At 35.9% G+C, this 24,010-nt stretch overlaps 1 protein-coding gene and 2 pseudogenes across 1 annotated transcript; 1 reads left to right on the top strand and 2 right to left on the bottom strand.

Moving 5' to 3' along the window:
• Positions 1 to 8,965: 8,965 nt before the first annotated feature.
• On the bottom strand, positions 8,966 to 10,415 carry LOC125606300 (annotated as a pseudogene).
• Positions 10,416 to 14,293: 3,878 nt separating this feature from the next.
• LOC125606298 lies at positions 14,294 to 15,229 on the bottom strand (annotated as a pseudogene).
• A 6,698-nt stretch (positions 15,230 to 21,927) lies between these two features.
• Positions 21,928 to 23,026, top strand: LOC106398836 (protein CURVATURE THYLAKOID 1A, chloroplastic). Its single transcript, XM_013839341.3, has 5 exons — positions 21,928 to 22,208; positions 22,296 to 22,402; positions 22,473 to 22,580; positions 22,681 to 22,752; positions 22,842 to 23,026. The coding sequence occupies exons 1-5, from the start codon at positions 22,052 to 22,054 to the stop codon at positions 22,905 to 22,907; spliced, it is 510 nt and encodes a 169-aa protein (XP_013694795.1). The 5' UTR covers positions 21,928 to 22,051; the 3' UTR covers positions 22,908 to 23,026.
• Positions 23,027 to 24,010: the final 984 nt, after the last annotated feature.

The following is a 24,010-nucleotide window of genomic DNA, read 5'->3' as shown; positions in this document are numbered from 1 at the left end:
CCACCTACGCATCATGAATCATGATTGTGGTTAGTTTTGAAAAAAAAAAAAAAACCCCTAAGTTTATACGAACAGAGATTCCAACAAAAGAGGACCAACCAATAATGCAGAATTGTTTTTTTTTTATATAACTTAGAAAAAAAAAAAAAAAAAAAAAAAAAAAAATTCTGTTTATAATGAGCTATGGAAATGCGAATGAACCTTTTACTGTAAAATGGCGGGAAAATCCCATACTTCGAAAGGGTACACAGAAGAACGAGGAAAATCAACGGCAATTACGCCGGAAATAAGAAAGCGTCGACGGTGGCGAAAGTCTTCCGATTTGGAGAGACCACGCAGAGAAAAGAAGAAGAGTTGTGACAGCTGTTAGTATGACTCAAAAAAAAAGAGTTAGTTAATCTACTTAGTCTAATGGGCGTTAATTAAGACTAATCCCAATGATTTTTGCCCATTGTCATGATCTCATGACTCCAGGACAAAGTTAATTTTCCACGGGATGATTTTAGAACAAATAAACATATTTTTAGAGTAATTAACACAATAAATATATTATTCCCATTATATTTTTAGTAATTTGTGTGAAATGCAGAAGATAGAAATGTAAATAAAATTTAAAAAGTAATTAATAAATTTACATTTGTTTCTGCTATGTATAATCCTTGAAAAAATGTGAAGTCTATTTACTTGTTAATAGAATGAGGTCATTGACATCTGATCTATGTTAGGAGCAGAAAACAAATTGAAATTATGAAAGAAAATGTGAGATTAACGAAATATAAAGCGGAAAAACGTTTAAAAAATCGATATAAAAAAGACAAATATGATGGAGTCGTATTAATCGCTTTCCTAACTCAATAAGGTTTTTCGTAGGTGAGACGGTTTTATGTACGGTTTTTGAGTCTCAGACAAAACAACGTGAGAATATTTTGCACATCCAAGCAGAATTAATTACAACTTAAACATCCATTATACTCTGGAGGACTATAAAAAAATATATAAATAAATTTGATTGGAAGAGTGAGAGTATATGATGTATTAAAAATTTGGAAGCTTATCTTCGTACATTTTTTTGATGTATGTTTTCCTTGTGATTTTAAATGTATGAAATGTATTTCTAATGGAGAAATAACATGTCTATGTTAGGATGCCAGAAAAGATTAGAAACCAGATGAAAATATGAAAAAAAAAAAATGAAAAAAAAAAAAAAAAAGCGAAAAAAACGTTTAAAAAATCAAAAGAAAAAGAAAAAATTTAAAATCGAAAAATTAAATGCTTTCCTAAATCAAAATTTTTTAGTAGGTGAAAAAGTTGACGGTTTTTGAAATCAAAAAAAAACGTGAAGACTATTTTTTGCTCATCCAAAGCAGAAAATTTAACAAAAAAAATCTAAATAAAAAAATAAAAAAAAAAATTTGGGAGAAGAGGGAGAATATGTGAGAAAAAAAAATGGAAGGAAGATCTTCGACAATTTTTTTTAATGAAAATGTGAAAATGTTTAAAAAAAAAAAAAAAAAAATTAAAAAAAGTATTTCAAAAAAAGTCAAATTTAGATAGGAAAGATTCACAAAGTTTAGTCATAAAGCAACTTTGACATGTGTCATTAATTTGCTTAAGCTTTTGACATCTGTTACTAAGTCACCATGGTTAGACACCAAGTGAACTTTAGTATAACCATTTGTCACTAAGTTGCATAGATTGGTCACTAAGTTAAATTAGTCATCAAACTTACTTAGGTTAAGTCATTTGTCACCAAATAGATTAGTTTAGTCATCAATTAGTAAAACGTTTTTCTAACATTTTATTCAATCCATAGACTCACAGATGTGATGGACTTTCTCTATATAAAATACAATATTTACTTCACATTATATTATATTTTTCACTCAGCCCAATTGGCTTGTGAAAAATAGTTCCAACAATTTATACGTTAACATTTATATTCGATATCATTATGCCTAAAATGGTAGGTGATTCAGACTTTAACTCTCTTCACCATTGTTTTTTATACACATACATTTACATCATTATAAAGGTTATACAAATCTCTAACTTAGGCGTAGATGTTTTTTTTTTTTTTTTTTTTTTTTTTTTTTGAAAGAATGTTAAATTTATTCAAATCAAAAAAGACTTTTTACAAACTAATGCAACTTGAGTGTAAACTTGTATGATAGTTTGAAACTAATTTGGTGGAATGGAACCCATTTAATCTCTAGACGAAAACCAAACCACCATAGTGTGGTTGAAGGATGTTCCAGCTCGTCCCCGAGAGAGAACTGATTCGATTCGTATTTGCTTGTCGATGAACTTGATAAGAATGCTCGGAGGTCTCTGAACCTTGCCGTGCCTCCTACCATTTCTCTCCAGCCAAATACTGTGCACTGAAACTTGAAAAAGCATATCTTAGGAGGAACCTTGTCTCCCCTGAGACAGTGTGTGTCGATATAAGATCAAGAACTTCACTCCATATGTGTGAGTAGTTCTGTCCAAGTAGCTTCCTTGTGAGGTTCCTCCAAATAGTCTCTGTGAAGGTGCAGCTAAAGAAAAGATGATTTCTGGATTCAACTGCAGAGTTACAGAGGATACACTGAGCGTTTGCCTGAGAGTTCCACTGCAGCAGCCTATCTCCTGTTGCCAGGCGGTTATGGACAGCAAGCCAAGACATAACAGAGTACTTTGGAGTTGATCCAGCGAACCAGAGACCCCTATACCACTGAACTTTTGACGTCGCCACTCGAATAGAGTTCCAAGTTTGGTGTGTGTCAAAAAAGGTCGAAACACATTGCCTTTCCCTTTCCACTTAACCACATCGTCCTCTTCCGTAAGCCCCTGGGCTCTCAACTTCAGGATCTCCTCATCAATGGTAATCAAGTGCTCTGCTCTGTAGCGGCGGCTCCGGTAGTTTTGGATAACAAACTCGACGGTGGCATTGAGATTGATCCCAAGCGCGATGCAACCTTGCATATCTGTGAGGTCTATTATCCTCCCCAGGGGGACCACTCATCAAACCAGAAAGAAGTAGTAGTTCCACTTCTTATTTCTACTTGTACAAAAGATCTGGCCAGAGCTCTATACTTCAGTAGCTTCTTCCAAATCCAAGAACCAAGAGAGCTTGTGTCGCTGATGCTCCAGAAGGAGCCCTTTCTTATCAGATACCGTTTAATCCATTTAACCCACAGAGTAGACTGCGATAAGATACGCCAGATGAGCTTGGACTACATACCTTGTTGGTTTCAGACAATGACCGTAACCCTAATCCTCCCTCCTATTTTGGTCTGCACACATTGTCCCAAGATATCTTGGCCTTTGTGGTACTCATTGTCGGACCAGACCATAAGAACGATGAACAAAAGCTGATCAATCTCTTAATGCACTGTTTCGGGAGCCTATAAACCGACATCCAGAAGTTTGTTATACTGTGGATCACAGAGCCTATAAGTTGCAGGCGGCCTGCAAAGGAGAGCTGACGTGCCGTCCAAGTTGTTATACGTTTCTTGACTCTATTTACCAGAGGGGAATAGTCACTCGATGTCATACGCTTTGTTAAGAGAGGAACCCCAAGATAACGAACCGGAAGGGTCCCAATCTCAAAAGGAAACTGCTCCAATATGGCCTCTCTGTCCTCACATACTCCAGCCAAGAAGACAAAGTAGACTTTTCCAGACTTATATGTAAGCCTGACATACCAGCGAAATCCTTAAATACTTGGAGAATACCTTCCACCGAACTCTTCTTGCCATCTGAGAATACCAATAAATCATCAGCGAAACAAAGATGAGTCAACTGAACCTCTTGACAGTAAGGGTGATATCCTATTTTCTTCTCCAAAGCTGCTTTATTTAGCAACTTAGACAGCACCTCCATACAGATAACAAACAGATATGGGGAGAGAGAACATCCTTGACGAAGCCCTCTGGAACTATTAAAGTAACCGGCCAGTTCTCCATTGATCTGGACTGAAAAGGAGGCCAATTCAATGCACTTCTTCACCCAAAGAACAAATTTTTCCGGGAGATTATTGCAGAGAGTATAGACAGCAGAAAAGGCCACTGAACTGAATCGAAAGCTTTGAGATATCGATCTTTACCGCACATCTAGATGATATTGTTGGCTTGTGGTAGCTCTTGACAAGCTCAGAAGCTAGCAAAACATTCTCCATGATCAAACGGTCTTTGACAAACGCTGACTGATTCGTTGAGATGAATTGGGGAGTATCTTTTCAACCTGTTCGCCAAAATCTTTGAAAGTACCTTGTATAAGACGTTACAACATGAGATGGGTCTGTAATCTCCCATTTTGTTGCTTCATCTTTCTTTGGTACAAGGGCTAAGATAGTTGAGTTTATTCCTTTGGGTAGAAAGCCTCTTGTGAAGAAAGACTGAACTGCTACAACGAAGTCTTTTCCAATAACCGGCCAGGCTGATTTATAGAATTCGCAAGTAAACCCATCAGGTCCTGGGGACTTGTTGGCTGCCATTGCAAATAAAACTTTTGTAATGTAATCTCCTCTCTGATACTTCCCTGTCTAAAAACGCATATCTGTTTCTTCACATTCAAACCCCAAAAGTTGTTTAAGTTCTGCTTCTGGTATGCCTATGAAATCCTCCGGCTTGTGCGATAGGAACAGAGAAAAATGCCTCACTGCCTCCACCTTAATTTCTTCTTGATGTTTTGCTATTGTACCATCTTCTTTATGGATCTCTCTGATCGCGTTACGAACCTCTCTAACCCTGGTGCTCTATGAAATTGCGTATTGTTGCCGTCTCCAATGCCCAACCAATGAACTTTTGCCTTTTGACTAAGAACTTCTCTTCAAGAGTAGAAAGAAAGTTCCACCGATCGTAGGCTAGTGACTCCTCTTTCTCATTCTCTTGTGTGGGTTGAGCATAGTAGTATTTTGGCGATCACATAGGATACCCCAAGCCACCTTTGTTTTCTTTTCTATTTCCCCAATATGATCTTTGCTCAGCTGCCGCAGAAGAGGTTTCATCAGCTTCAGCTTCTTTGACAGGCGGGTGCAAAGCAGAAGTAGAGTTAAAGAGAGGATCCGTAGTAGCCCAAAATTCTTTAACCAAAGGAAGGAACTCCGGGAACTCAGCAATAGCATTAATAAATTTAAAAGGTTTTCGAACTTTAGCCACCCCCTCCTGGATCACAATCCTACAGCGCATATGATCAGAGCAACCTCCCGCCTCAAAGACACAATAAGCTTGAGGGAACTTATGCAACCAGGTGAATCATTCATCAAGGTACGATCCAGTTTCTTGCAAATCAAGTCATTGTCCCTTTTATTGCTCCAAGTGAGCTTGAGACCTTGATAAGACATGTCAATAAGCGAGCAATAGTTGGCCATGCTTTGAAATTCTCTCATCCCATTTGACACCAACGACATGTCCTCATTCCATGAGTGCTCTTCTTCATCCAATATCTCATTAAAATCTCCAAAAACCAACCATGGCTTGTTCCTTATCATAGGCGAGTCCTGATGTGATTTCAGATCCTGCCATAGCTCCCTTTCTCTTCCATTGTGTTAGCAGCATAAACAAAAAAACAAATATTTCTTCAGCCATACCATCCAGTAAGATGGCACAAGTGATTACTTGGCCACTCTTAAAACAAGGAGTCACTCTAACCTTCGGACTCCAGACAATCCAAATCCTTCCCAATCTATTATTTTCATAATTAGACAGGAAAGACCAGTCTCCAAAAATTGATTCAGCAAGACGATTTGCTTTTGCTTCCTTTACTTTCGTCTCCAGTAGACAGCCAAACTGGAACGATCCTTTCTGATCCATTCTCGAACTACAGAGTGTTTAGTTTTTTTATTGAGTCCTCTGATGTTCCAGAAGAAACCAGACATTAATTATTTTTGCGAGTGGACTTTTTGCTCGAAGCCAGAGGTGCGCCCTCCTTGGCTTTCTGAGCACTGGGTCAGATAGAAACCTGTGCTTATCTTTAGAGTCTCTTGGTAGAGACTGCCGCATGATAATCGCAGTTTGGTCCTTCTCTCTTGTTTGATTAGTCTTCCTCAGCGTATCTACTGTCATAGGGTTGTCAGCATTCTCAGAACCTTCCTGAACGGAATCTGCAGTCCCCTCCTGGACGGTATCTGCATCAACCTCCTCTTCCTCCTCTGTTGAAGCAAGAACCGAGAATCTTGAAGTAGTCAAGACCTGTTCAGGCTCTGTCATCTTCTTAGGTGATCTACTAGCTTTCCTGGGGACACATCAGACCACTCCAACTCCTTTGGGGTAATCTCTTCTGCTGATTGGTTCCTCACTATTACTTCTGTGAAACCCATATTTTCCTCTACTTCCACATCCAACACCCGAGTCCTATCATTCTCCCCACCAGACTCCATACTCTGCTCTGCTTCCTTATCCTTTGACTGATCTGCAACAGGAACCTCGCTACCCTGCGGATCAGCTTGTTTCACCAAGTGATCAATCTCATTAATTGATGAACCCACAATTTCACCATCTTCCACCTCTACATTTGTTTGTTCTTCCACCTCTGGATTTGTTTTTTCTTCCAAAACCTTCTTTGGAGCCAAACATGCTTGCTCCAGATGGCCCCACTTCATACAGTTAGAGCACCTCGAGGGGAGCCAAGGGTATACATATTCGACAAGAGTCTCTTTACCGTTGAGGTTGAAACTCATCGATTTAGGAAGTTCTTTTGTGAGATCAGCATTCACAAATATTCTTGCACTTCTTTTTTTTTTTTTTTTTTTTTTTTTTTTTTTTTTTAAATTAATAATTGTGCGGTTTCCGGATGGAGCCTAACAGGAACTCCCACTGGACTTGTTATCAAACTCAAACCCTTCCAGGATACCATATTCATTGGGACATGTTGAGATGTAACCATAACGGGATGGATTTCTCTTCTGGTTGATCCTCCTCAATGAAAGGAGACCAGTTAGACATAACCACTGGAATACCAGCCAAATTCCACATACCCCGCCGAAGGATGTGTTTCCTCGTTGAAGAGTTTGGAACCCTAAACTTCATAGTGTTCGAGTTGATAATATACACCTCCACCATCTGTGTTTTATCTCCCAAACCCCAAATCTTATTCACTATAGCATGGACTTTAGCGATGTGAGGCGCTTTGTCCAGAAAACTTTCCCATAAGAAATTCATCCCATAAGGGAGATGCATCCTTCACTTCGTCAGGAACCATGATCGATCCCACTCCATCCTTCATCACCACGTTAACCTCGTACTTCTTCAGACCTTCTGTTCACCTTGGACCGCTCGAACCCAATTGCCTTTAGAAGGAACCGGAGTTGAACTAGGCGGAGAGCCTATCTCAGACGAGACGGAATTAGCCGGAGCCTCCATCGGAGCACCTTTGGCGGCGCCGGCAAGATGCCTTGGAGAAGAAACCACCTTGAAACCCTAATCGCCAAAATATCGCCTCAGAGCTATGCCACGTCACCTTAAACTTGTGGTTTTTTTCGTAGATGTTATCCAACCGGGTTCATATCAAATATTTTAGATTTTATGGTATTTTGGTTTAGAATTTTAATACCCATTTGGACAATTTTTCAAATTGGTTGGGTTTGAATATTTAAATTAAAAGTACGAGTATTTCAGGTATACCCAAATTAGCTGATATAATTGGAGTTAGGACTATCTTCATAAAGTCTTGTTCGATTTGTCATTGGCGATGGAGGATTAAATGCGTGGATGGTAAATTTGAGAAAACAGATGTACATACCAATGTATCAAATCGAGCTAGATTATTTTCTTTCCTTTTCTCTTTTTTTTCTCCAAACTGTTTATTGTCTGCTACGTATAAGTGATATATTGAAGTGTCAAAATGAATTATAGCTTTTGAACTGGCTGAGCTCAGCTCGATTTTTCATGAGCATGCTCTATATTTTTAAGAGTATAGTCCTAACTCCAATTATATCAGCTAATGTGGCTTCTGCCTCCGAGGGATGTGCTCTTTGTCCACTTCTTCCTCATATTCTTTTGTTTTGCAATCCTCCAATTTTCCATTCTAGAGATGCTAATTGAAGGGTATTAAATGGGGATATTTCTTTTCTAATTGAAAATTTATCATTCATCGGTTTTCAAATGCATCATAAAATCCAAGGGAAGTTATTATTCTACTATGGATCTGGGATGCCCAACCATTTTGTCTTCTAATATAAAAAGTTCATGCTTTGATATAAAAAAAGTACTAGGAAAAAATCCGAAAGGGATGAGAAGTCAAAAAGAGCCCAAATTTGAAGGACAAAGCACTTAAAATGAGATGACTAATCGTTTGTTTCTACTGCGCATGCATCTCGGGCAACTCTTATCAGTGTCCAAATGACGATAGGTTAAGGCTTGGCAAGTGGCCGCCACACACTCTTATCGTGCAAATATAGTCTACAAGCTTAAGAAACGGGTGTGTAAAGATTTACAAGTAAATTATTTACCAAACGCCTTAAAGATTATACTGAAATAAATGTTATAGAATATGACAAGTCATAGTTGTGACAAAATAATATATTTTTTTCGTAATCATACTATTTCATTACATACCTCTTTTTTCCAATCATTATATTTTGGTTACATAGTAGAATAATATCGACATAAAATCGAATCAACTACTACAGATATTGTAATACTGATAAAGTTACAAACCAGTTTGGTCTGCTTTGAAACGTAAAAGAGTATATATATATTGCGGTAAGAGAACATACAATAATATTTACAAACTGTACACTTATCATATACCCAGCCGGTAATGGTACCGCCGAGCAACTCATCCTGGGTTCTGATATTACAAGTGGTTTAAAGATAGGGTCTATGTCAACTACAAGACCACCGCAAAAAAAACACACACACTGACACACACATACATTCATAAAAACAATCAAGACTGAAACTAGAGGCAAATCACTTGCATATTTTAATAAAAGTAAAATATAAGATTATTTGAATGCTTACCGTTTGCTCTAGCTCTCTTTCATTTACAAGACTAACTGACTAAGAGCCTTTGTAAATGACCCATCATCCTTCATCACTCTACAAGCTCCTTCCTTCAGTTTTGTCATCTTATTCCTCACTCTTTTACCTTCATCACCTTCCATCATTCTTACCTTCTTCACCTTCCATTAATCCCTTCACCACTCTAGCCACCTCTTCTCTCATCACCAGCCCATCAACCCCTGCACGGGCTCTAAGCGCCACATGGATATCTTCCGTCAACAAAATCGCATTCATTTTTTGCTCAGCGTATAATGGCCCATGCAATAAGTGGAACACCATTTACTATACTTTCCATAGTTGAATTCCATCCACAATGAGTAAGAAATCCTCCTGTGGATGAATGGGCTAAAATTTGGGCTTGTGGAGCCCAGAGGCGATCACGAAACCTCTGTCTTTGGTGCGAGCTAAATATCGGATGGTAAAAATGTTAATGGATCAGTATGGCTATGTGAATCAAAATACGAAGAAATTAGCAACCCCACTCGGACTTCGTATGACCCAAAGAAACCGTGCTTACTATCTGCAAGACCAAGAGCAAGCTCATTAAGCTGCTCACATGAGAGTGTACCGCCCACTACCGAAGGACACATACAAAAACCGAACCGAATGGTTGTTGTCCAACCACTTTAAGCATTCAGACTCTTCACTCTGGTCACCCTCACGCTTACCAATGTTAACCAACGGTCCAACCGGATAAACAGGTGGTTATCAAGACCAGGTTCTTGCAAGGCCTTTATAGGCATTTGGCTCTAGCTCGTCGAAGGTATTCACAAGAATCCCTTTGGCTTCTTTATACCTCTTGGTGTTGTGTAATAGCCATTTGTATCCGTCGTTTTTCCGGTCTTGAGCTGTCTCGAGGAAATCTTTACCAAAGACCGGTACACATCCAGGAAGCTTAACCGGTTCGGTTAATTCCCTAAACTCACACGACACCGTTTCGTCAAGTTTAGGCAAATTTAGGAAAACGACAAGACGTTGGCCGTTGATGGGTAGAAAAGATACGGTGACACTTGAAACTCTGAGGCGACGTCGAAAGCATCCGTTCCAAACAAATCGACGATGAGCGCCGTCGGCAAACGACCATCCGCCGTGAAAGAGTTGAAGACTTTACGGAGCTCCGGGTTCGAACGGGTCACGGTGAGAGAAATGCGAGTTGCAATGCGAGCCGTTGACGGGATATCGGTAAGATCGGTGGGAGGGAGAAAGACGGAGGAGATTGAAGAAGGGAGAGAGTCGAGGACGGTTCTCTGAGCTTTTGACGGTGGACCTTCGCCAACCACGACGAAGGTTACGGTGAAGCCATGGTTGTGGACGAGTCGTTTAGCTAACTCGACGAATGGGATGAGGTGGCCCATTCCAGGACTCGGTATCATCACAACGTGAGGCGCTTTTGATTCCTCCATTGATTCAAAGTTTCAAGAACTGTTTTTATTTTTTAAATATTTTTATTCTTTGTGGTTGTAACTTGTGTGATTAACGTTTATATCTTGTATCATTTGAATGATAAGGTGCTAAGTAAAGGCTTTATATGAGGGTTCTTGTGTGTATTATTACGATCTCACAACCCCTATATATTACTAAACCTTTAATTGTGTTTTAAAACTAAAAATACTATGGTTTAAAATGGGGTTAGCTAAAAAAAAAAAAAGGGGTTAGCTAAAAATGTATCATTTGAACGATATCAATTAACTTTAGAAGATTTAAAGTATCTATTATCTAAAATATGGCTTCTTCTGTTTATGGTGTTTGAGACTTGAGATATCTTATATATTAAAACAGAAGTCACAACCTGATTCATGTGTGATTATTTTAAAAATGGACCTAATGGACCTATTCATAGAAATTCATACTACATTTTAATTTAAACTAATAATAAATAGAATTTTTAAAATATTTTAATCATAATATCTTTTGATATCTTTTCATTTTAAATATAAATATATTATTTTAAGAGTCTAACAAATCTGTTTGAAAAGATTTTTACAAGATCTTCATTTTCAAAATTATATTTAAATATTTTCACTAATTTGAAATTAGTTAAATATTATTATACATTAATATATTCAGTTATATAAAATGAAAAATAAAAAAATCTATAGTATTTTATTTATTATATAATCATAATCAATCATATAAAAATAAAATTATTATATTGAGCTAAATAAAATTATTATATTGAGCTAAATATAATAAAATGTATTAAATTTATATATTTATATATTTTATTTTCGTAATTTATAAATATTTATGTCAAAAATAAAATTTAATATGTTGGTAAGATGGGTTAACATTATCAAACTATATAATACATGTAAAAATTAACATGTATTTCTATAAAGTAATAATATAAAATCTTTGTAACTACTTAATCATAATATATTTTCATTTTAAATATATATATATTTATATATTATATTTTAAATTTTTAATAAATCTGTGTAAAAATATTTAAACAATAACTTGATGTATTTTAAGTTATCGTTTAGAAATGAAAATAATAAATTATATCATATTTTATCTACTTTTATAGTCATGATCATGTTAAAAATAATTATTATACTAAAATAAATATGATAAAATTATATTCAATTGATAAATTTATAAATTTTATCTTCATAAATATAAACTATTTATTTAAATATAATATGATGATAGAACGGCTAAAAATACAACTAACTAAAACATGTCTAAAATTAACATATCTTACAATTTTATATATACAATAATAAATGATCTAAATGAATAAGCATAAAAATATTGGTAAAAAGAAAACCAGTTTTGAAATACGGGTCAGAATTTATCCTAAATTATATACAAATATTTTTTAAATATATTTTTCATGAATATATTAATGCTTAATAACTAAATGCAAATACAATAAGATAAATATATAATAAGAAGTGGCAAATACATAAGGTTTTAAACAATTAATTAATTATAACATGTAAATTATAAAATTATTGTATTTGAAATAGTTATATAAATATTTAAGTATATGATTAACATTAAAAATATATACCACTTATGTTCTAAAACAATATTTATTTATAAAAAAGTGAAAACAAACACCCGTGCAGTTGCACGGGTCAAAATCTAGTTGTAATTAAAACAATTGATTATTGCTTTTTTTCAAAAAAAAAAACAATTGATTATGGATCTGGCGAAAAAACTTAACAAAAACTCACAGTAAGTCAAAAATCTAAATTTGCTATGTTTTGCTAGTGTTTCTATCGACCATAGCAGAAAAATCTCTGAATTCTCAAGAGTGTCGTTTGTACTTGCTCTTGTTAACGTCATAGTGTTGAAGTTTGATAATCCTACAATATTAGGTGGTTACAATGTTTTACTAAAAACTAGTTACAATCATGAATTCATTGGTGATATTATATGATCCTACTAGATCACACACTTAAGCTGATAGAATTAATAATATATCTTATCTATAAAAAAAAAAGTACCATTTTTATCTACTACAAAATAGTCATACTAGAAATCTAGATCCATAAATTCAAATAATTTTTTATTGTTTACATTAGTTTATTTAATGTATAATATTTCTAAATAATTATAAGGATATTAATAATAAATCTATTTTTAACTATAAATTTAAATTTTATTTTAGGAACAACAAAATATGTTGAGAAAAAATCTAACAAAATTTTTAAAATTCTTTTAATTAATGCACTGATTAATTTCGCAATTAGTAGTATAATATTATTATAAATTAATTTTAATAAATTTTATCATAAACCAAATAATTAAATTATATGCTAATTTTATAAATTGTATAGGTATATTCTACATTATATTAAAATAGAAGTAATTTATGAATTACATATTAAAATTATGTTTTTTTTGTGCAAACATATTAAAATTATGTTGAATTGGTAAACCATATACTTTGAAAAATATTTAATTAAGATAAATAAATAAAATATCATTCACCGTTTAAAGTGACTAAATATCATTCACCTTTTAAAATGATTAATATTCATAAATTATGTAATAATTTTACAAAAAATAAAGTGTGTAAACATATGTTAAATTTTAATATTTAGAACTATATATCATCTATTAAGTTATTTTAAAAATGACAGTAATATATTATCATAAATTATTCTATACAAAATAATATAAAATTTTATATCTATAAATGAAATGTTATCCGCACGGGGTGCGGAATTAAATCTAGTTAAGTTTTATAAGAGCTCTAATGTGTACATTATATGTAATTAAATATATTAATACTATTAAAACAAAAACAAAGTTGGAGCAACTTGCTTCTAGGTGAAATATTTAAAAAAAAACTATCTCTATAATATTATTTGAGAAGTCAGTTTCCTATGTGTCGCTTTTACGTTAACTCTCACGATGGTTGATTACACTGACACCTTTAATGAATTAACTTACATTTATAATTAGTAATATTGACATTTGTGACATATGAGATGGTGAAAGACGTTTTAGGAGTTGAGTGAGTTAGGATATCAGACTGAGTCAGTTTGATGATATCTTCAAGAAGAGAGCACACTTTTACTTTTGTAGCCTAGGAGACAGAAGAGAAGCTCGAAACTTAGGTGCTTTATTTGAATCTCCTGCCAGCATCCGTTGAAGGGATGAAAGGCTATAGGGTTCTATTTCATCTTTTTTTCGTTCTTTCTTTCTATTTATAGATAGAGTGTTCTTCTGAATCAAATAAGTGAGAGGCCAACTATAGATAGCAAAACCTATTTGCTACTACTGAGTTTGTGTTTACAGGTTTTGGTTGCGTGCGTCTTAAATTTCCATTATTTTTAGACTCTTAGTAACTTGTGGATTAGTTGAATAATTCGTGTGTTTTGAAGAGTGCATGCCGTTTTAGTAACCTATCGAGGAAATGTGTACCGTCTTTTCTTGATAAAACGGCATATGGTGTCATAGAATTGTAAAGCACGAAACAGGACGTACCTTTATTTTGCTAAGCTGTGGCAGGGTTAGTTATGTCTGAATAACTCTGAACACGAACACACGTACACGAATGTGTGAATACATATATTCCTCTGAGATACATATTTATAATCAATCGAAATTAAAATGATACGAATGGTTTAATATTGGATCACAAATCATTATATGCAATCTTTCAGTAAAAAACAATAAGGACAACAAAAATCAGATACTGTGACACTTTCGTGAAGCCTGAACACTTCGAGTCGTATAACGTTCTGATGAATCTTTGATGAAAAATGATATCCATCATCATGATCATTGCTTATGAGTGCAACTAATCCTGCGATTTAAATAATTTATTTATTTATGTACACTAATCATTAACAAGGTAGTAGTAGTTGTACGTACCATTTAAGCATTTTGATGGTGCATTTAGCCATCTGTTTATCCAGGTTCTGTAACGTCACGCCACCGCATCTGAGAGTAATCCCCACCGTAAGAATCTTACGCCTTCCCACAGCCAATCCCAGCTTCGTTTTAGCTGTCACCTTCACCACCAACTTCTTACTCTTCATCTCCGCTCGAAGCAGTTTAACCGTCGGATCATCCACCTCTTCTCTCTTCACTTTAACCGGAACGATCACAACCGTCCGATTCCCCGGTTTTGCACAAACCCTTTGACTTTCGTTGACCCTAGACTCGTCTCGTAATCGCCATCTCCTACGATCACCGCCACGTCAGCGTCGCCGTAATAGTACCGTAGCTTCCCATTGGGGTTTCTGAAATCGAGCCTCGCCGAAGCGTCCGCCGTCAAGTGCGACAAACGTCGCGGGGTTTCCCGTTGGAAAAGTTGAAGTTGCTGACGCGGAAGGAGGCGAGTCGTACGACGGGGAGTCTCGGGCTGTACCATAGGAAGAAGACGGAGACGGCGATGATAAGGAGGAGGATGAATATTGCGACGGTGATGCAGAAGCAGCAGCAAAAGACGCGGCAACGACTCCACTTTTTCTTCTTATCCGGATAAAAGGACGGCGGGGATCATATACTTAGGTGGCCGGCGACGAAGCGTGGATGAAGATGATAATGCGTTTGGAGTTTCAGGAGGCGCGTGAAGCTCATGGTAGCCGGGTAGAGATGGCAATTGGGTCTTCCCGTCCCGTCCCGTCCCGCCCCGCCGCGGTCTTCAGTTCAAACGGGTCTCAGCGGGACAGGCCCGCGCGGGATGCGGTTTTGTCGAGGGCTGACCAATCCCGCCCCGCATAGTACATGGTTTTTGCGGGTCGTCCGCGGGAACGTCGGTTATCATACCTCCGCATTAACGAAACAAAATGATCAGACATAACTCATTTTGCGTCTGGACACAGAAACAAACATCAAAATATTATATAAAACTCTTGTTCGGTTATCAAAACTAATTTTTTTCATTAGCTCTAAACATCAAAACATGCACGACTGGTTGTCCAGCTATAGGGAAACAAAAGGCTTTGGATATCAGGGACAAGATTTAGAAAACACATAATGACATAATCAAGAAAACATAGCAACATCTTGCTTGTTTCTTAACAAAAGAGATGCCGCAACGTATGTAAGTTTCTTGTTGTTATCTAAGCTCTTAAAAATAAAACATTTTTCTTACTTGTGGTTTCGTCTTAGTGATCTTAAGCATGCTCTCATCTCCTCTGCTTTTGAAGCTGGGCTTAGAGACGGCAGTATTGTTCAAAGAGTCCATGGGAGCAGCTGTAGAGAACAAAGATAAGAGTAACAATTAGACTAACGATTAGATCATGCATATCACAAGTTCAAGTTCTATCAGACTAAACAATACATGTGCACTACCTATCAAACTAAGCAATAAAAGTTAAAGTGCTATCAGACTGAACGATCATGCATATCATAAGTTATTTATCATTGGTACCTGAGAACCACTTCCATGATCAAAATGATATCTTGAATCTGCACAAATTTCATCAGTGTCTTCAAGGTTCTGCTGTGAAGCTGGTACTCCACTGTACCAAACAAACCACCTTGGTGAAGAGTCGTGACTTAGAACTTCGCCACTTAGAGCCCACAGCCTGATGGAACTGTTTTGATAAACAAAAAAATCTGATTAATAACGAAAGGCTAAAAAAAACAGATGTGAAGGATCCGTGACAACTATAATAATACAAAGGACGAATAGAAAAAAAAGTGCAGCTTCATCAATTTTACCTTCCATGAAGAAAATACATAATCATATAGCCAAGAGACTCCAGATCATCCCTCCTAATTTTCTCTAAGTACGAGATGTTATATTAGGATATTAGTGTAATTATTAATGTGAAATCTAAAATCGTGTAAACAGAGAGGAATGAGATAAATACCTCTGCACATGGTCATCGACGCTCTACTGTGTAGAGGAGAAGAAGAAGATGCTCTGTGGTCGTTGATCGAAGAAGAAAAAGTGAACAGGCGGAAAGAGATGAAGAAACGAAAAGAAAAGAGAAGAGAAGAAGAAGGCGAGTCTTTGATCGCATGCAAAAAAGATGAGTTGTGTACAAGAGTTTGTGATTGTCGATCGAAAGGGAAGAAACACAGAGAGCAAGAATGGCCATAGGCCATAGTCACCCGATCACCGTTTAGCTTTGTTCTCGGTGAGAAAAGTGCAGCGGGCCTCAATGTTTGCCCGCATCCCGCTTCGGCCCGTCCCGCTTCGGCCCAGTACCGCCGCGGTCCTGTCCCGCGAGACCCGCAACTAAACGGGCCACAATATCTTTGCCCAATCCCGCTCCGCAATGAGCCTTTTCGGGTCAGGCCCGCGGGCAAGCCCTTGAACTGCCATCTCTATAGCCGGGTGGTTTCTGAAGCACCGGTTTAAGAAACATCTCTGCCGCGGCCATGGAATGCGTAGGACTTGTGTGATCTCTGTTCTTCTCCGTGTATATCAACTATAGTCACAAAATGACTCTTTCATCATTTGATTATTTAAAATTTTTATATGATCGTTCGTCTATAAAATACAAATAAATGATTGTACGTAATCCTACCAACAACCAACATAAAGAACAACAAATATTTTCCGACACTTTGGCCACTTACTGAAATTATTAACCTGACGTGCCCTTTGGCTCTCTGGAACTTGAACTGCTCAATGTTTTCACAAGTAACTTGCAGTGTAACACAAACAGGCTCACGTTACCGGTTGAGGGAAGCACGTTGATATATATATTATATATATATATATATAAATGATATACATAATAAAACTAACATCTCGTATCACTCAATTTTTCTTCAAAATAAAATAACGTCTTATATAAATAATTAATACGCTTTAGATAAGTCTAATGTATTTTTTTTAATAAAATAACTTCTTAACTAAAATGAATTATACGTTAAAACTTTATTCTATTTTGAAATAAAAATAAAGAAATGAATAAAAATAGATTTGCTATCCATCCCCTTATAGAATGGTAAACAGAATAAGTTTGGAAAAATTTACACAAATCACATGAAAAGTACTCTAATTAAAGCCACCATAAACTACTACGTCCCCTTGTCTCTAGTCCATTCGCTTAGAAAATATAACTAAACCTATCTATCATCACCAGTCAAGTGGTTACAGATCAGATCGCACTCAGGAATCTTTTCTGCTCAAGGATGATATTAGATCAATTTCTGCTCGGAATATAGAGAGCTACAAATCTAAGCAAGCGGCTAGCTGACTTTCCACTACAAGTAGATTACTTGCAGTACGTATATAGTGATATGTTGCGTAAACTGTTACCAATAAAGCTTCGTTCCCCAGCCGTAGTTTCTCAGACTCATCGTTCAGTTGGCGTAGTTTTGACCTCAGAGTCATGGTCTCAGCAACTAGTGCGTCAACCTTAACAAAATTTAATGCTGCAGTTGTTGCTTCTTTGTACTTTTTTAGATTCGTTCTAGTTAGCCAAGCTTTGAATTATATTTGATGCTATGGGGTTTTCCAAAAAAAAAAAAAAAACTTTTTGAAGCTCTTAATTAGGATCGTATTAGCTATATAGCAAATGGGATTTCAAATTCATTTGTAACCAAACCTTCGTTGCCATGTTAATTATATTTACATAATTACATTTCTATCCAAAAAGGATAAAATTGAGTATTGGTTAGTCGTTGAAAGCACTAGGGAAGCATGAGGTGAGGAAGAGCTGTACCATCGCTCGGTTTTAGTGGGGGTTTTTTTTTTTTTAAGTGGGGTTTGTTTTAGCACATTTCTTTTTGAATGTGGATGCAGTCAAGAGGAAAATAAAATACTCTAAAATCGAGCGATGGTAAACATAATATATATATATATATATGAATATATAAATACTCCAAAAATGTGCTAAAAATTTTTGTTTTAGAAAAAAAATATAGAAATGAATATAGATGTGGATTATAGACTTCAATCCGTGTTGTCAAAGAAAAAAAAAAGATGACTTCAATCCGTTTTTGCCAACTTAAATTGATAAGATTAATGTGGTTAAATTTTTTTTTGATAAGATTAGTATTTTAAGGTTCCTTGTTCGAATTCCTCCTTTATATTCATATATGGGTTGATTGACAAGTGCTTTACAAGTGATTATAAGATCTTTTTACAGCCTAAATTATTTTTACAGTTCACATTTTTGTCAATCATGCTTTGTAAAGATTTTTGAAAAGAAAAAATTACATCTATAGACACATTTTGACTTTCTAATATCATTCAAAGACATATTCCACTTATCACACACTTTTGAGTTGTTCATTGTCCAATATACCCTTGAAACACTACTCTATCCTCTCTTGTTTTTTGTGTTGCTCTCCTCTCTCCTCTCTCGTTACTTTCTTTTTTGTCAAAATCTCTCATTAATTATTATTCTAACTAATCATGCTTTTAATTAATGTTTTAAATTTTAAAAATTAAATTGAGAAAGCCTACTTTCCCAATTGTGTTCCCAAATCACTAACCCTAATTCCATTATCTTTTGTTTCTATTCTACCAGATGAAGAACAAGAACCCTTATCACTAACCTTAATCCTATGCTAAAATATCTTCTGTCTCCTCTCTCGATCGATTTTTCGTGTCAACTCCACTCTCTTAAATATCCACCAACAAGAGCTTGTTTGACGGCGGCGGCAGCGGATTAATCGACGAGTTCTTGATCTTTCATGAAATCGTGAAGCATGTGATTTCATCGGGAAGTAAGCTTTAATCTTTGCCAAAGTTTTAATCTTTTTGTGTTACTAAGTTTTGGTGGACACTAACTTCATCGGCTTTTCAATTTTACATGTCTATTGTCTTCGTGGGCATGATTCTAATTGATATCCTTTTGTTGTGTCCACAAAACCTCATCCACAAGACTTTGTCCATAGTATGTCGAATCTTCATCCACAAAACCACTTTTAAGATTAAAGTCATTGTTTATACTTCTTTTTGGTTTAAATAAAAAAAGCAGAGAAATACATGATTGTAAAAAAGTTGTATACACAAGTTTGATTGCATATAATCAAATATGTTTAGCCATCCACATTGCTCTGTCCACAGTTTGTTTGTTAAAGCTTATCCACAAGTGCTAATAAAATACATATCCACAATTCATATATTATGTTATTCATGTTGATGTGGTCATAAACTAAAAAAATTAAATTATCAAAATATATTAATATGGATTTCAAATAAAAGAAACACACATATATTTAATTTTATATACATACATATATATGTATTTATTTATATATTAGATATATGAAATAAAGAAGAATAAAAGATGTTGAAAATAGAATGAAAAAAAAACTCACTTTTCTATAATAACTCGTACAAACTAAATTGTCTACTAACTAAACATTATTTCAACCAGAACACAAAGTACCCATCAACAAAGAAGAAAAGTATTTTTGTCCAGAATGCACCTCGGTTTGTGAAAAAAAATTTCTTTCTTTTATTTATTATTAGCCGTGAAAAAACCATAAATCTACAACACTTATTTTTGCTTAAAAAATTTATATGTTAATCTTTTTAAACCTACGGCTGATATTCTACACCAAAATTATCTACAACTACAAAAAACAAAAATCTACAGTTTTATTTTTACAGCTCCTTCCAGTCATCCCCATAGTTTTCGTATCATCCGCATAAGTCGTAATTATCGTAAGACAAGATCAACGGTTTGAATGATCCTTTTTCCATGTATGCATGTTCTTCATATGTTCCCTCACCTAGACTAGACATAGAGAGGATACGACAAAAGAGTTGGATTATACAATGGTTTGTATAATGGATCCATATTATAAATGGGCCTTAAACCTTGCATTCTATAAACACCACTCAGTTGGATTTTCTAAAGATAAGAGCATCCACATTAGTGAACCCCCCTTTGGGGTTCATAGGATTTTTTTAATATTTTTTAGGTAGGGTCATGAATAGTGCTGAACCTCTTAATATTGTGCTTCTGCATTAGTGAACCTGAGAAGGGGTTCACAGGAATTAAATAATATTTTTTTTAATTTTTTTTTTGTTTTGAAATTATTTTGAAAACATGTATAAAATATTATGCAGTAAATGAACACCCATTTAAATTAACCTAGGTGAGTTCATAGTTATAATCTAGTACAGATACTACTCTACATATTAAATGAACCTAGATGAGTTCCTAGTTAAGTTTCAGTTCAACTACAGCAAACAACACACCTATCAGTACACGGAAAGAACTACTTCGGTTTAGTTTCTGTGTTTACCTGTTTGGATTTCACTCGAAACACACCCTCTCCAGAGCAGCCACCTGCACTGTGAGGTTATACACGTCACCAGTGAGCTTATCAAGCAGCAAACTCAGCCTTTTAACTTGTGCCTGCACAAGAAAAAAAGAAACGTTGTAAATGACTTTTTAAAAACCTTAATTAAAAAAAAAATCAACTCTTAGACAAAGTGACAAACCTCGACACTCTCAACCAGCATTGGCACCGACTTGATCACCTCATCAGCCTCCTCCACACGCTTACGCAGCATTTCGATCTCCTCCTGCACACCACAAAACCAAGGCTGACGATAATGTAACCCATCAGCCTTGGTTAAACAATAAACACATCAGACAACACATTCCAAATATTGAACTAAAGCACAGGTTTGTATCTAATAATTCAACTGGGTAACAGGGTTTGTATCTAACCTCGTAGTTTACACAGCTGAAGAAGCGTTTCCCTGGCTGAGTGTCGAACTCATCCTTCACTCGAACCTCGTGTATCATTCTCCCACCACAAGCGCATCTTTTGGGCATCCCATGTTCCGAATCGGAAACATAACTCAGGAGGTTTATGTGCTCCAGTTTCCTCTTACAATCTGTTCTCTCATCTGCGGGATCCATCTAAAGCACAAAACAAGAATTGATTAGCACAAAAAAATTAAAAATACGATCATACCAACCGTCTATCCAACCCAGTTTAATATATCAAACCACAAATCGAAACCCCCAATTTTTTTTTAACCCTTAATCGAAAACCCCTATTGGATTTTCAATCCGCAAATCTCGAACCATTAATCGATAAATAGAACCCGTAGACGAGGTTATACAACCCTAGATCCAAACACATCTCGATTTCGAACCCTAACCCGAGATCATAAAATCTTTTTGACAATTCACAATGGCGATATCGACAACAGAAGGCTAATATCTAAACGTCAATCGACTCGGAACTCACCTCTGGTCCTGGAGGAGACAATCCGGCGCCGAATCGATCGAGAAAAGGGGAGAAAATGGGTGAGAGCTCGGCGTCGCAAATAAAATCGCCACACAGAGCAAACCCTAGCTTTCTCGCAAAAATGAGAGAAATGATTCTCTCTCCGCGTTCAAGCGCGTGACCTCTACTCCCCTTCACCAATCAGAATGCGACACCTGTGCTGAACCCGTATCGGACGGGATCACAGGTAAGAGGCGGGTCGCCAAATTAAACCCAATTTCTCATTTATTTTTATCCAAAAGGCCTCAAAACCTGAGCCCATGAACCTGTTTAAAACCCTCAATGGGGTTGCTCTAAGAGCAGCAACCAATAAGACCACAAGGAACGTCCACGTGTTGCTATACGAAACCTTGTCTAGTCAAAAAAGCGCAGCTGAAAAGAAAATCGAGTGTGAAGAAGAAGAAGAATAGATTATCTGGTGTGTTTCGATGGCGATGACAGTAGCAGCTTCGTCCTCTGTGGCAGTGATGATTCCACGTGTCACCTCCGTCTCCGACCGCTTCTCCGCCGTTCCTTACCTTCCTCCGCTGCCTCCTCGCTCTTTTGGCCGATCCTCTTTCACTGTTCCGCCGAAGCTAGTTTCAGGTTCGGTATAGTGGTTTAAATTCAAAATTAAGCTCGGTTTTATAATATAATCTTGGTTTAATAGATCTTGTACGGTTTAAATCGCAGGTAATGGTTCGCAGAAGGGTGAATTGATGAAGATGAGAGCTTCTTCATCAGATGAGACCTCAACGTCCATTGACACCAACGAACTCTTCACAGACTTGAAGGAAAAGGTAAGAAGCCATTGCTTGAACTGAGTTGGATTGGCTTTGTGTTTTGTTTTGATTATCGGTTTTGGTGCAGTGGGATGGTCTTGAGAACAAGTCGACTGTAATAATATATGGAGGAGGAGCCATTGTTGCTGTTTGGTTATCTTCCATTGTTGTTGGTGCCATCAACTCTGTTCCTCTGGTAACAATACAATCCTTTTTAAAAAAAAAAACTTTTAGTTGTAGATATCAGAAAGTGTAATGGGTTTGACCCGACTGATGTTTGTTTGTTTCGAGTGTAGCTTCCCAAAGTTATGGAACTTGTTGGTCTCGGCTACACAGGATGGTTCGTCTACAGATACCTCCTCTTCAAGGTAACATAGCTGCGACTAAGGTTATAAAATCTATAAAAGCATCAATGATCTGACATTAATCAAATTATATCTGTTCATCTTTGTTTCAGTCAAGTAGAAAGGAACTGGCTGAGGATATTGATTCCTTGAAGAAGAAGATCGCTGGGACCGAATAGATTCTTTTTTAAATAATAAAATAAACCATCTTTATATCTGGAATTTTCTTGTAATGTGATTATTGTACAATCTCCCTGTTTCAACAATGTATCTTGTGTAGTCTGAAACTATTATCTTAGATCCACTGGCAATGAAATCTATTTAAAAGTTGACCCCAGTTCAGCTGGTGAAGATGATAAAAACATGCATGAAAGAACGATACACCATAGGCAAGTAAAGATATCATGATTGCTTCAACCTAAGTACTTGTTTCGGAAAAAGGCTGCAGTTAACAAATTCAAAAATATATGGGGTTTTTTTTTGCTTAAAAAATATATGGTTTGTTCTTAAGACGAATAAATAGAGAGTCATGATATATGATATCTCTTCTCACTCATACTGAAACAAATTATTCAGAGTTCACAAACGAAATGATTTGACAAAAAGAAATGAACTTTATGTTTCTTAGCAACAAGAAGAAATTTTATGTTTCATAGCAGCAACAAGAAATTTTAGAATTTGTTAAGAAGACTAATAATCGCTGGAAATTCCTTACGACGACGTATGATTTAGGGGTGGGGTGCAGTGCAGGTGCCCAAGATGTGTGCTTTAAGAAACCAAAATGACTTTGACCAAAAAAAAAAGGGAATTTAATAAAACAAACCCTGAACCTAGCCGGTCATCCAATAAGACAACCTCTGAACTAAAGTCTGTTAGTATAATTAACCCTTTACTTTTAAGAACGTTTAATCCCTAGACAGCTTCCGTCAACAATAAGAAAGTGTTGTTTTATTGTAACAAAACAACATGTTGTCAAAATTCTACAAGTAAAACAACAAGGTGTCTTAATCTTTAGTAAAAAAAAACACACGATTACCAAAAAAAAAAACACACACACACACTTTCAGAAAACAGAGTGTGCGACAATCATCATCACAACCAAGCATATTTGTATGAAGAAATGAGCCTCAAAATTTGTATAGCACATGGCCCATTATATGTTTGAGACGGACATGATCACAACTAACCTAAGAAAAAAAATCTTTAATTCTTAAATTTAAGACTTGAACGTGAACAAGCATTATCATTGTCATTCCTTAGTTTCTACGAACAAACTTTCAAT

Source organism: Brassica napus, unplaced genomic scaffold, assembly GCF_020379485.1.
Source record: "Brassica napus cultivar Da-Ae unplaced genomic scaffold, Da-Ae ScsIHWf_834;HRSCAF=1189, whole genome shotgun sequence".
Lineage (NCBI taxonomy): Eukaryota > Viridiplantae > Streptophyta > Magnoliopsida > Brassicales > Brassicaceae > Brassica > Brassica napus.
The sequence above is the reverse complement of the archived record's forward strand: the minus strand, read 5'-3'. Positions and strand labels throughout refer to the sequence as shown.